The 15,390-nt window shown below is 36.7% G+C and overlaps 1 protein-coding gene across 1 annotated transcript in view; it reads left to right on the top strand.

The window, feature by feature from the left end:
- sema6e (sema domain, transmembrane domain (TM), and cytoplasmic domain, (semaphorin) 6E) overlaps positions 1-15,390 on the top strand; it is a 208,577-nt gene that overhangs the window by 131,292 nt on the left and 61,895 nt on the right. Inside the window, 1 exon segment of the mRNA XM_042489201.1 lies at positions 200-257. Within this exon segment, the coding sequence (XP_042345135.1) occupies positions 200-257 (58 nt within the window).

Raw genomic sequence — 15,390 nt, forward strand, 5'->3', positions numbered from 1 at the left:
TGGTTTCCAGTCCGAACAAAAATTACTGAAATTATTACTGAAATTTAAACCGAATTTTATGTTAATTCCTACTGTAGTTTTACACCACAGTTTCTAACATTTAAACATCCTGAGTAATGTTCACTTAGTATGATTATTTTTTTAATGTAAGCACGTGCATGTGGTCCTCTAACGGTGTCTCCACTCTGTGTCTCCGCAGGGATCATGTGTTCGCCATCAACCTCGCCACGTCCTCTGAGCAGATCGTCCCGCAGCAGGTAGGACAGTCCGTCCACAGTCACATTTATCCACAGTGAAACTGATCCGGTGTCAGTTTTACTGCGTCATGTTCAGGTCCAGCGCTGTGTTTGTTTTTACTGAACGTGATTTTACGAGCGAATCATCTGCTCTCTAAACTTCCACCGTCATCTGTTGATTTTCTCGACACAGAAACTCACATCCAGCCTGAATTATTACTCTGACATTCAGAGAGTGCTTAAAACCTTTGATTCTTCAGAATCAGTACCAGTGAGCTGTGAGCGAGTAACCACGCAGCTGTACACTTCTGCAGTTAACCCTTTGAAACCTTTGCTGCAATTAGACACCTTTCACAGGTATTTAAGCTTTTAAAACCTCGGAAAATTGGTTTAATTTCTTGCAAAAACATGGGAACTTGTCTAAAAATGCTCCGCAAACTGCAAGTAATAAGTATATTTAAAAATTATTTAAGAAGTTTTAAAAAAGCCAGGGAAAATATCCAGGAAAATGTATTTATAATTATTATTATTATACATTTACAAGTTTTTTTGCATTGTTATTTTTTAGGCACTTTTTCCGAGTAATTTTTTTTTGTTTGTATTTTCATTTCCCATTTTTTGTAATTTTTTTGTACTTTTTTTCACTAATTTTTTTCTCATTTGTGCATAATTTCTTCTTAAGTTTCTCACTGAGGTTTTGCAGCGCAGACATTAGTAACATGCACTCTTCGTGTGTGAACTGTTTTCTCCTTATATTCAGTCAACAGATGATGATGGTGATGACGATGGTGGTGGTGATGATGATGATGGTGGTGATGATGGTGGTTGATGACGGATGATTTTGTCCGCCTGCAGCTGCAACATGCAGGACAGTTTTTCACAGGCCGATGCTGCAGACAGACACGTAGCGGACAGTTCTTTAAAATTGGAGGCTGCTGTTAGTTTGAGAAGCGCTTGATTTGATACGCAGCTGAGTTTTCTATGAGCGGAGCATTTTAAACGTCAATACTGCAGTCGATCATGTTCGGTGAATTGCGGGAAGCCCAAATCCTGATTGTGATTAATATTCAATTAATCGTGCAGCTCGAGATGAGGTGCGGATGATGATGTGGAGCTTTACGTGTTGTGAAGAAGCTTTGATGTGAGTCCAGAGAGCCTTAGAAAGTCTTAAAAAGCATTTCATTTATTCATCTAAAAGTAAATAGGATTGAATTAAATAAATATTTCAGAAGTCTTAAAAATTCTCAGACATGGGAAGTATGATTTTATGCATCTTTTTTTCTGATGTGAAAATCTCAGACAATTTGTAAAACCTTTTTTTTCTGTGAAATAATTTAATAAATTACATTTCTTAAACTCATCATTCTGGGAATCCAAGCAGTGGAATCTCGCATGCAGATTTAGAAACACAAAATTGTCCAGAAAACCATCCAGGAATTCTAGATATTTCCCACTTTTTTGGTAAGACATATAGATACTGTTAAGATAACATAATATGTTGATTATCTTCCCTGTTTCTCTCTAAAAAGGGTTGCTTTTCCAACATTTCACACAGATTGTCTAACTTTTTTTCACAGAAAAAGAAAAAGTAATGGTTATGCTAAAGTTAATATTTGGGCAAAATACAATTATCCATCAATTTTGGTAAAAAAAAAAAATTGGTCTTAAACTTTCCGAGTGGCATTAAAAAAAATCTTAACAGTCTTAAATGTATCTTAGCTTAAGCAGCAGTTGTGTTCTTGTTATTCTGTACCTCAGTGTGTGTGTGTGTGTGTGTGTGTGTGTGTGTGTTTTAACAGGGGAAATCTCTCATAATGTTTGTATCTCATTATTTTCCTTTCCTCCCTCGCCTGCCTTTCCATTCAAGTATTAGGTAATCTCTCTTCAGACGTACATCCAGTCGGAGCGCAGCGCAGCTCTGGTGGCTTTTTGAAGAGCCGTGCTCCTTCCTATCTGAATCTCATTTGTCAAACATGATTGCACTTAAAGAAAAAGCCCCCGGAGTCCCGGACTTTTGTTTGGTCGTGTTTAGATGAGAGCTAAACGTGGATATTTGTCGTGATAAGGCCTTCGCTCTGTGTCAGCAGATCCAGACTACTGATTGGCTGCAGACTGTGGCTCAAAGACACGGGAACTTTTCGGCGGCAACATGTCCGCCCAGCTTTTCTCGCAGATGTTTTATGAGATATTAAATGTTTGTGTATGACGCATGATATAGTCATTAAGTCAGAGCTCTGCCTGCTGCTGCAGAGGACTGATATCTTCCATTCCTTTAAAAAATTTTTAAAATAATAGGTTGATTGCCTTAAAATATATAGTTCAAAAAAGAAGGAATATATCAATTTTTGAATAAATACATAGTTTACTTTTAAAAATGATCACCAGCTCTATCTTTTACAGGGAAATTCCATATTTTTTTCCAATTTTGGTGAAATATAAAAAAAATATATATTTACAAAATATTCCAATCACTGATGGGAGTGAGACCGGTGAGGACAAACATCTCTGAGCCGTACGTGACCCTGACGCTCTGTCCTCCAGCTCCATGAAGGGAACGTGTCCGGAGCCACTTTGTGCACATCAGTAGGAGTCGGCGTTATGGAAAGAGAGCCCGCCGCTCCACGCTCTATTTGGTTTACTAATAATTACTTATGACCGCTGAAGCTCTGCAGATCAGTGACGGGGGAGAGAGTCAACGAGTGCTGATTTAAAAACGGGCCTGAGTGAAGGGACGGATCTGTGATGACGATGATATCAGTCCTCTGCAGCAGCAGGCAGAGCTCTGACTTAATGACTATATCATGCGTCATACACAAACATTTAATATCTCATAAAACATCTGCGAGAAAAGCTGGGCGGACATGTTGCCGCCGAAAAGTGTTCCCGTGTCTTTGAGCCGCAGTCTGCAGCCAATCAGTAGTCTGGATCTGCTGACACAGAGCGAAGGCCTTATCACGACAAATATCCACGTTTAGCTCTCATCTAAACACGACCAAACAAAAGTCCGGGACTCCGGGGGCTTTTTCTTTAAGTGCAATCATGTTTGACAAATGAGATTCAGATAGGAAGGAGCACGGCTCTTCAAAAAGCCACCAGAGCTGCGCTGCGCTCCGACTGGATGTACGTCTGAAGAGAGATTACCTAATACTTGAATGGAAAGGCAGGCGAGGGAGGAAAGGAAAATAATGAGATACAAACATTATGAGAGATTTCCCCTGTTAAAAACACACACACACACACACACACACACACACACACACACACACACACACACACACACACACACACACACTGAGGTACAGAATAACAAGAACACAACTGCTGCTTAAGCTAAGATACATTTAAGACTGTTAAGATTTTTTTTAATGCCACTCGGAAAGTTTAAGACCAATTTTTTTTTTTTACCAAAATTGATGGATAATTGTATTTTGCCCAAATATTAACTTTAGCATAACCATTACTTTTTCTTTTTCTGTGAAAAAAAGTTAGACAATCTGTGTGAAATGTTGGAAAAGCAACCCTTTTTAGAGAGAAACAGGGAAGATAATCAACATATTATGTTATCTTAACAGTATCTATCTTACCAGTATCAGTATCTAGTATATGTCTTACCAAAAAAGTGGGAAATATCTAGAATTCCTGGATGGTTTTCTGGACAATTTTGTGTTTCTAAATCTGCATGCGAGATTCCACTGCTTGGATTCCCAGAATGATGAGTTTAAGAAATGTAATTTATTAAATTATTTCACAGAAAAAAAAGGTTTTACAAATTGTCTGAGATTTTCACATCAGAAAAAAAGATGCATAAAATCATACTTCCCATGTCTGAGAATTTTTAAGACTTCTGAAATATTTATTTAATTCAATCCTATTTACTTTTAGATGAATAAATGAAATGCTTTTTAAGACTTTCTAAGGCTCTCTGGACTCACATCAAAGCTTCTTCACAACACGTAAAGCTCCACATCATCATCCGCACCTCATCTCGAGCTGCACGATTAATTGAATATTAATCACAATCAGGATTTGGGCTTCCCGCAATTCACCGAACATGATCGACTGCAGTATTGACGTTTAAAATGCTCCGCTCATAGAAAACTCAGCTGCGTATCAAATCAAGCGCTTCTCAAACTAACAGCAGCCTCCAATTTTAAAGAACTGTCCGCTACGTGTCTGTCTGCAGCATCGGCCTGTGAAAAACTGTCCTGCATGTTGCAGCTGCAGGCGGACAAAATCATCCGTCATCAACCACCATCACCACCATCATCATCATCACCACCACCATCGTCATCACCATCATCATCTGTTGACTGAATATAAGGAGAAAACAGTTCACACACGAAGAGTGCATGTTACTAATGTCTGCGCTGCAAACCTCAGTGAGAAACTTAAGAAGAAATTATGCACAAATGAGAAAAAAATTTGTGAAAAAAAGTACAAAAAAATTACAAAAAATGGGAAATGAAAATACAAACAAAAAAAAATTACTCGGAAAAAGTGCCTAAAAAATAACAATGCAAAAAAACTTGTAAATGTATAATAATAATAATTATAAATACATTTTCCTGGATATTTTCCCTGGCTTTTTTAAAACTTCTTAAATAATTTTTAAATATACTAATTACTTGCAGTTTGCGGAGCATTTTTAGACAAGTTCCCATGTTTTTGCAAGAAATTAAACCAATTTTCCGAGGTTTTAAAAGCTTAAATACCTGTGAAAGGTGTCTAATTGCAGCAAAGGTTTCAAAGGGTTAACTGCAGAAGTGTACAGCTGCGTGGTTACTCGCTCACAGCTCATTGGTACTGATTCTGAAGAATCAAAGGTTTTAAGCACTCTCTGAATGTCAGAGTAATAATTCAGGCTGGATGTGAGTTTCTGTGTCGAGAAAATCAACAGATGACGGTGGAAGTTTAGAGAGCAGATGATTCGCTCGTAAAATCACGTTCAATAAAAACAAACACAGCGCTGGACCTGAACATGACGCAGTAAAACTGACACCGGATCAGTTTCACTGTGGATAAATGTGACTGTGGACGGACTGTCCTACCTGCTGCGGGACGATCTGCTCAGAGGACGTGGCGAGGTTGATGGCGAACACATGATCCCTGCGGAGACACAGAGTGGAGACACCGTTAGAGGACCACATGCACGTGCTTACATTAAAAAAATAATCATACTAAGTGAACATTACTCAGGATGTTTAAATGTTAGAAACTGTGGTGTAAAACTACAGTAGGAATTAACATAAAATTCGGTTTAAATTTCAGTAATAATTTCAGTAATTTTTGTTCGGACTGGAAACCAAAAAAAAAACTGAAAATGAGAATGAAAATGCAAAAAAAAAAAAAATCCTCACTCATATAATAAAAAACAAAACAATAATAATAAAAAAAAATCACTTTCTGTGAGTGGAAACATCCTCACTAGCACTGATCATAAAACGAAACAAAAATAATAATAAAAAAAAAACATTTAACTTGTGTTTGTTATAACCTCCACTATATAACAGGCTGGCAATGACAATGAACTGAAAATGAAAATGCAAAAAAAAACAAACAAAATTACTTTCTTGGAGTGGAATCATCCTCAACTGCACTGATATTATCATTAAACAAAACCAAAAATATTTTGAAAAACCCAACCATTTAACTTTTTTTTTCCCATAACATTCACTACATAAACGGCTAGAAATGAAAATGATTTAAAAAAGGAAAGAAATACTTTCTTTGAGTGGAGACAAAACAAAACAGTAATGATTAAAAGAAATTTAACATCTGTGTTTCAAATGCTGCATATAATATAATATATAATGGCTTTAATCGTAAAAAAAATTAAGATTAGTGAATTTTGAAAGGCTGGTTGACTTCTGAAATTAAAAAAATAAAAAATAGTTCCAGGATGCTTGCTAACACTCAGTCACTGGCCTCATTTTCTTTTGCATTCCTCTATCGTTGCTGCTTAGCAAAATTTAAGAGCCGTCATGCTTTCAGGTGCAAAACTCCAACAATCGTCTGTTTTCAGCAGAAGCTGCTCCGTCAGGACCGAAGGATGCTGCTCCTCAGCAGCAGGAGGAGCGAAGACCATTAACACACAAAGTTTATTAAAGTTTTCCGACTATCAACGCCGCCCGTATGAATCACCCTGTGCAGCGAGGCCTGCACTCCGTTGTGTGCAGCTGTGGAAAATATTAAGTCCATTTAGGTACATTAAGAATCAGGATACCTTCTCAGGTTGTTGGCAGCGAGCGCTCTGCAGTCTGAAGCCGAGCCAAACGCCCGGAGAGCGCTATTTATTCTGCACAAAGGAGACGAGGGAGAGGAGCTGCAACCTGCTGCTTTTAAGATAATTAACCTGCAACATCTCGATCGAGACGTGCAGTCAGGCTGAGCGATGCAAAAACACTTAAAACTGCAACATGTTTTACAGAATATATTCACAATTTAGGGTTGACACCTCTGGAAGTTTTTAAGTGTTGCACCAAACTTTGTTTGCCTTCAAGGCCCCGTCACTCGTACGAAGGTTCCTCAGTAACATCGTTTATCTGTTCGTGCTGCTTCATGTTTTTGTTCTGCTTCTTATTATTTGTGGTGTCTGTGAAGATGATTTTTATTTTTTAACATTCTGTTTATGCATTCCTCTTCAATTAGGAAATTTTACAGAGTGAATTTCCATGTTTTAACACTTTGAGCAAAAACAACATAAGAATCAAAAGCAGGGCGTTTTGGGGAAATAAACATTTTCCACTTCTTACAAATTTCTTCAAATTTGGTTTCCTGAAGCCTGATTGAAAAGGTAATTCTTTCCATTACAAACATTTCATGCATTATTTCATAACAGCTCTCTACTGAAGAGGCATCTGGCTGGAGACACTTCCTTGTAACAGCTTTTTTAGCAGCTCAATATTGCAAATAAGTATTTTATATTTGTCGATATAATTTATGTTTTTTTATGATCTTTTCTGTGGACTGACTTCCCTCCTCAAGTCGTTGCACATTTTGTCCATTTTCTCCCGCTCGTGTGTTTCAGCAGAGCGTCTGCGTCCTGCTCAGCTATCAGTGGAAATAACTGAAAACTGATTTTATGCTTCATTGACTTTGCTGGTTAAATAAAGGTGGAACAAACAACTCAATGCGCTGTTTTATCAGACGGCTTCTTTGGGGTCTTTTGGCTGCTGATGAAAGTGTGGAAAAGTTTTGGGCTCTGGTGATCATCATTTGTCACACTAATGGAAGTCAAAAACTAGAAACAATTATCTGAAGACTCATCAGAAGGGAAAATATCATCATCAGAGCCAAACAAGAATCAGACGGGTTCACATGATCAGGAGCCGACTGCATCAAATGGTTTTAACTGAGAATTTTTCTGCTCTGATGGCTGTGGGATCAAAAATGTCAGTTTGAATGGGTTTCAATGGAGCATTTTTTGACCTTAACAGTCTGAATGTAACTATTTAGTTTCCACAGTGTATTTTAGACTTATTGTAGGAGCTGAGCTGGAAATTCACTGATTACATTCAAATACACAATCTGGACAAAATTTATGCCACATGCATGAACACAGCCAAAATTATCAAAAAAAGAAAAATGAAAAACATAAAATGCAACAAACAGTCCCTAACGGTTAATCCTGTGCTTAAGTCCTGTTGGTGCAGCCGGCCCCTGATGTGCAGAGAGAAACTAACATACAGCGTGGACCTAAATGTGCGAGAGAGATTAACATAATCGGCTTTGTAGAACTTATTATTGTAGGTGACAAAGACAGAAGATGAAGAGAGTAAACAGAGCGACATTAGATCTGCAGCTGAGAGCGCTGACTGACCGGGCGGCGATGTAAATGTGGTTGATCCTCAGCATCCTCTGGAAGTCCAGGCCCAGGCGGACGGTGTCGTTGTCCGACATGAGTCCCTGGAAGCTGGGGTGGAGGTAGGAGGCTGCGGGGACATGAAAGAAAAACAAAGTTTTAGAGTACTCGTGATAACAAAAACTACCAGCTGACTCCTTATCAGCAAAGATTTGAAAACACCAAACCAACATATTACGTCCCTCTGAGGTCTCGTTTAAACAGCGTCTTCAGGTATCAAACACTTTAATTAAATGCTTTTTGAGACCTTTTCAAGATAACTCAACCCAAATTTAAGAGTGATTATTGGACAAATCATCTCTTCTGCAAGCACTGCAGCCGAGGACAAAGATCAGTCAGTCCTGTGCAGAGCGACGTTTAACAGAGGAATGATTTTTTACAGTGAGTTACGTTCATCTACACTGTAAACTCTTTGTAACTCTTTGTAAAATAAGCAAATTGGCTTTATTTCTTTGAAAAGTAAGGGAATGATGACAAATGAAAAAGAAAAGCCCAAAAATAAGCAATAAATTAGTAAAAAACTTAGAAACTTACTTGAAAATGAGTTAAACAAAACAAACCAATAAAAACAAAATAAAACAAAACAAAGCAAAAACAAAAAAAAACTACAATCATTCATGACATCATTATAAAAATATGTAATGATAATAATTATACATACAGGTTTTCCCTTGATTTTTTTTCTCAAGACATTTTCCCCTTGCTCAAAAAAAAAAAAAATCTAAAATTCTAAATTTGACTCATTTCTTTCAATTTTTGGGTTATTTCACGCATTTCACATTTTTGAAAGAATTAAAACGAAATTTGCCCAAGGTTCGAAGGTTTAAAGACTTGTGAAGGACAACTGAGAGCAGCACGAGAAAAGCGAAAGTCGCTCCAGGTTTCAAAGGGTTAAAGATTTGTTACATCAAAAATGCGTTTTCACAAAAGATGAACTTGATGCATTTTGACAATAACAACAAAAAAAAAAAATAAAAAAGAATTTGAAAAAAATTGAATTTCGAAAAATTTAAAAATCTTTGTGGTGATGATTTCCAGACTTTTAAGATATTTTTAGGAGCTGCAGACGCTCCGAAGAGCCTTTAAACACGGCGTTGTTTGTCAGGTTCAGACATGTAAAGAGACAGCAAGACTACGATGTCCCAGCGTTTGTCCAGAACACCCAGCAGCTCCTCTGCAGCTTCAGAAAGTGAAGCGAGTGCACAGTTTGGCACTTTGTGTGGAGCCTCCGCTGTATGCTAATGTGCTCCGGTGTAGGTGGACGAGCAGCGGAGGAATAAATAGCATCCAAAGTTGCAAATGAGCTGGAGGAGTCACAGAAGTCAGTGCGACAGAAAAATAAACGGCTCCTGCGAGCATTTCTTCATGGACACGTCTGGGGACGGAGAGCTAAGTGAGGACGAGGACACAAAACAAACCCCCTCCCAAAATCTGTCTGTCTCTGACGGCGTAACAGTTGAACCCAGTTAATGTGACTTAAATCCCTGCAAATTGCAAAAAAGAAAAAAAAAAAAGGTGACAAGAAAATTACCTGAAAATTTGCATTTAAAAAAAAGGGAGAAAAATGTCATGAAAAATATATTCATAATTTCAAAATGTAATTTATGCTACAGAAAAAAAATAATTATGTTACATATATAAATTTAATTTTTTCATGACTTTAAGGCATCCATTTTCTGAACCAGTGACTCGCTTCTCCTTATTGATTTTTTTTTTTCTTTTTTCTTTAAAAGTTTTTGGTGATATTGAAGGAAATCATTTTGGTGAGTTCCTTATCTTTGGCTTTCTTTTCTTTTTAAATTCTTTTTGGCAATATTTAAAGAAATTATTTTGGTGGGCTTTCAAAAAAAAAAAGTTCTTTTTAAGGTCTGTAATGCATGCTTTCTTTCTTTTTTATGTAGCTATTTTTTCTTTATCATGTAAAGAATTTTGCTAATTCAAAAAAAAAAGTAAGAAAAAAAGGCATTTTTTTGTTTTTAAATTGCGCATTCTCCACATATAGGTTATTGGTCTCAAACTAATAATAATTGGTATCCGCCCTGAAAAAACAGTTTTGGTCGACCTCTATTTTAGACAAAGTGAGCTGATGTTCGGCCCCTTAAAGAAAACACAGTGACGGTCTGTACATGCCTGTGAGAATTAAAATTAAAAATGTTGCTCTGGGCAGAAATAAAATGACTCAGCTCGATACGGACACCAGGCCGTCCTCCACATCAGAGCCTTCCTTCGCTCTCTCCTTTTTATTTTTAACTGAGTGATGATCCTGAAGGCCACGGCGCTCTCAGTCTGTCCTGTACTAAGTGCCCTCCAGCCTCCCATCTGACCCCGGCTGCTGCTGAATTAACAACTCCCAACAGACATGAACCACAATCGGAAATGAGTCCCTCTGCAGGGAGCACTGTGTTCCTCTAAACCGCCGCTCTCCCATCGACTATTGGAGAAGAATTTAAGGGGCTAATGTGAAGCTGAGCTCTGGACCTCACAGCGCTGTCTGCATAACTGGTTAAGAGACAGTGACTGTCAGCCTCATCATGAGGCTCATCTAAAAGAGCCACCCATAACCCCCCGGACAATCAGGTAGGACAGCCCACTCCAGCGCGGCGAAATGTCCGACAGCTGCTCCAGCGCCGGAAATTTAAAATGTCCAATAGCCCGCTCCAGCGCGTGGACATGTTCGCCAAAACAACAGCGAGGGCAGACGTGTTGAACAATCATATAAAGAAGTGAACGACTGTAGAACAGCTGAGTGTTTGACAGCCACAGCATTTCATCATCGCGGATCAAACAGCTGACAGTCCGACACAGCAGCAGCAGTGAGAGACAAACAAACAGAGCGCAGCTTCTCCTCACAGCACCAAAGTGTCTGAAACAGACACATCTGCAGAGGTGAAAGTGACTTCTTCAGACTTCTACAGACGACTTTGTGTTAGTTTCAGCTTTAATCAGACTTTGGATGAATTATTTAGAAACAGCGGGACGCATCGCTCCGTGTCTCATCCAGCGCCGCTCGCACTGAGCTCTCATTATTATTACCAGGGGCAGATGTAATGTTTTGGGGGCCCGGGGCCACAAGCACATGAGCTTATTTTCAGCCTTTCTCTAACTGGGAATATTGAAAGGCTGTTGGCAGCTATAGGAGAAGTAGGCCGACTCAAAAGTTTTTAATTCCTGAGTAAAATGATTAACAGCACAGAAGTTTGACAGAAGCTGAAGTCAGAGTCCTGCAGTCAGGACAGGTTGGACTATTATCAGCACAATGTGCTGAAAATTTAAAGTTTGTTTAAGATGGAGCTTTTTTCATTTTTATATAATGCTGGAAAAAAAAAAAAAAAGGAATTGAAACATGCATAAAAAAAAGAATATTGGTGATTAACTATTGAAATTCAGCGATTAATTACGATTTAAAAAATGAACAGTTTGACAACACCCCTCATAACAATGTAACATTATATTTATTTAAGAAACCTAAAAGTAATGAAGTAATAATAATAAATAATAAACACAATTAATAACAAAAAAATATAAATAAATTTATATATAAATAAATTACTGCTACTATTACTAACTAATAATAACAATAATAGTTACAATAAATCTTACATCCAAACCTAAAGACGCTGATCTGAGCCGTCTGGAAGAAGGACTAACTCAGGTATGATTTCACAGATTTATAGACTCATGAGCTCCATAAATGGGTGTGTGTTGCAATGCTGTCAAAGAGCTGAATTTTCTCATGTATAAAACACAAAGTTTCTTTTTCTGGACCTCTGTCTGCAAAAGTCCTGACCTCCTGTAATCAGCTCCAAACTGTTCAGGTCAGATTTCACTTGATAAAAAATGCCACTAGCTCAAGTTCCATTTTTTTTTTGTGAAAAACATGAAAACCTGTACTGTTCACCCGATCACACATCTCTGACTAAACTTACAATCCAAACAATGTGAATCAGTTTTTGCTGTTTTTTTTGAGACACTCTACCGCCTGGTTATTCTGTAGTAAGAAGTGCACAAAGTTTGCAAAGGTGAAGTCTCTATACACAAATCCATTTAGTACTGTAGTTCTTTTTATTTTTTTTTTGAAGCCTTCAAAACACGCAATGAAAAAAATTTCAAAAATTTCCCCAAATTCAGAAAGTTTTATTAATCAAATTTAATAAATTTTAAATTTTAGTGGGTTTTTACAAAACACAAATGAAAAAATTTCAAATCTGCAATCTGATAGACTTTACTGTGTCTTTTTCCTATTGAAAAATTTTTTTTTCATCAAAACTTCTGTTCCTTTTCTATTTTCTTCAGCTTTTTTTGAATGTCACTGTGCAGTTTTTTCTGGATCCTTTATATGTAAATCAAAAGTTTTTCTTTTCACCAATTTAAACTTCTCAGACTTGATTCAGGATTTCTAAACGAACCTGAAATTAAACAAGCAGTTTCAAATGTGAAATGTAAAAAGTCTGCAAAAATCATTAGAAAAAAATATTTTGAATTTCTTTGAGCTTGACCCTGTTATTTTTTTTTTCTGCTAAAACAAATCTGAACTAAACAATCATTTGAGTTTCAACAGTCAAGAATCTGAAAAAAGCAAACTGCTTTTGCCCTTTCTGTCAAAACTCAATTTACACTCCCATCCCCCTGGTAATAATAATGAAGTCAGTCAGCAGATGCGTAGCGGCGGGTGGATGAGACACGGAGCGATGCGTCCCTGCTGTTTCTTTGAAAATAATTCATCCAAAGTCTGATTAAAGCTGAAACTAACACAAAGTCGTCTGTAGAGTCTAAAGAAAATTTCACTTTCACCTCTGCAGATGTGTCTGTTTCAGACACTTTGGTGCTGTGAGGAAAATCAGTTGCGCTCTGTTTTTTTCTCTCACTGCGCTGCAAATGTCTGAACCAAGCTGTTCAATGAATTAATGCTGTGATGTCAAAAATGCTGTGGCTGTCAACACTTCACGCAAAAATTATTCTTATTATCATTGATCTGTTTGTGTTGTTATCAAATGATGTTAATCAGGATCGTCTAAAAACATTTACAATGTTTTTTAAAAAAATTTCAGTTCTGAAACAGTCCATGTCGCTGTGATATTCGTTATTGTTGATGATGCCCAGCTCTAATTATGATGTGATAAAATCTCCTCTTTTATGACATCACGTTTGATAACATGAGTCTGTCATGTGCGGCTGTTCCTGACTGCATTTACACATTTTTTAACTCTGTGTTCAATTGCAACACGGCGTTAATCTGTTCTTACGTTGGAAATGCAAGTCACTCTGCAGTTTGTGGTGTGTTTGAAACAGGCGTGTTTCAGAATTTTAAATGCCACTTAAGGATCAAAAGAGGAAAGTCGATGCCGCTGCTGCGAAAGCCGCAGGGTTAACATTTGTTGAATGTTGTCCAGGGATCTTTCCAAAACCAAGTTGTTTCTGTGACTTTGACTCTGTTTTTTTTTTCCGTGTTACAGCAGTCTGAAAGGTTTAGATTCCATATCCTAATGTAATAATCACTTTAAAGTCACATCAGAATGAAAAATAATTTAAAGTGTTTGTGTCACTGAAGAATGTTGTTTCTATAAGGCAGGTCTAGTGGTTTCCGTTCCTTTTAATCTTTGAAGTCATTTTGAGACCAGGACATTTTTCTTCACCACATTCAATGATTTTTTTCATCACCCAGTAACAATTTTGGAAACTTTTGGAAAACTGAATACACTCTGAAAGTTAGCTTGAAAAATGATGACTTTTTTTCCTGCACTTTAGTGTCTAAATTTTGATGGTCAGAGACCAATTTTTGAAAATCCAATGAGAATTTTTTTTAAGAGTGTCTAAAGCCAGGGTTGACAACAATGTTTGGCTTGCAGGTTGAAAATTGGAAAAACCAAAAAAATTTCCAATATTTGCCAAAAACAAAAAAAAAAAAAAAATTCATTCAGTGAAAAACCCTTTTTTTTTCACCCCCCTGAAAAAAAAAAAAACAAATTTGCCAAAAAATTTTAAGTTGTTTTTTTTCTTTAAAAATACAAAAAACTGGATCACATGAAAAAAATTTTTTTGCAAAATATCACCAATCATTTTAATGAAAATTGCCAAACCTTCATCCTTTAAAAATTTCACCAAAAAAGTTTGAAGAAAAAAAAGTTTGACCTTTAAAAATTGAGAAAAACTTTGAAAGAAGAAAAAAAAATCTGCCCAATAAAAAAAATCACTTTTAACTACTATAAAACTCAGGATGCCATTTAATGTCCAGTCCATCCAAGTTTTACACTGAAATTTCATTAAAAAAGGACATAATTTGAAATTTTTTGCAGCAGTTCATCATTTTGAAATATATGAATATATTTTTCATTAATTTTTTGCCAAAAAATGCAAAACAAAAACGCAAATTCCTGACAAATGACCTTTTTAATGTTTATCCTGTACAACCATGCAGGGATGTTTTAAGGTCAGCATTCCTCCTCCTCCTCAACTTTCTCTCCTCTCAGCATCTTCATCAGTAATTGATGAGCTGGTTCTATGTGAACATCGGTTGAAAGTCTCTCGGTGACCTGTCTGAACACTGACAGTATCACCAGTGACCTTCATCAGAGAGCTGTTTGTTTAAATTGGCTGCTTGTGGCTCGCTCACATCAGATTTGCAATTTGTTCAGGTGTTTGTGAGCTCCCCAGTGCCTGTTCGTCGCCGGTTCGGGAGTGAAAATGTTCAGACTTTTATACATCCAACGAAGTGATCAACAAAAAGTGTGCCAATTAACTTGGATGACTGCTGCACGTCTGGTGCTTGACAGTGACACTTTAGCTGTCTTCAGCAAATTAATGTGACGGTAAATTGTCAGTGACACTGTGGCTTCTTTGCACATTTTTTGAAATCTTTTTTGTACATTTCACTTTTGACAAAGCAAACTAATATGCAAAAAATACTAATCTGTTAAAAGATCATTTGCAAGGAGCTCAATGCAAAAAAATAAATAAGGCTCTGAAAAATCAGCTACACAGTTTTTTTTTTAAAACTGATTGTGACATTCACCAACACATCTGAAAATGGGTTTCATCTAAATAAAAAACAAATCAACACACATTTTCAAATCACTTTCTTTCATAACATTTATTTTTTGACATGTGTGCAGATCATCAATGAGTTATTGTTAATCATTTATCTGAAATCAGGACTGCAGTTCTTTAATAAAAAAATTTTAACAGCGGAAGCTTTATTAAACACTTAGTTTTTATCATAAATCTTTTTAACCTTACAACTTTAAATTTCTAAATTAAAAATCAGGGTTGGCAAACTTTCAAAAATGTAGAAAAAAA

This window comes from Plectropomus leopardus, chromosome 7 (genome assembly GCF_008729295.1).
Source record: "Plectropomus leopardus isolate mb chromosome 7, YSFRI_Pleo_2.0, whole genome shotgun sequence".
NCBI lineage: Eukaryota > Metazoa > Chordata > Actinopteri > Perciformes > Serranidae > Plectropomus > Plectropomus leopardus.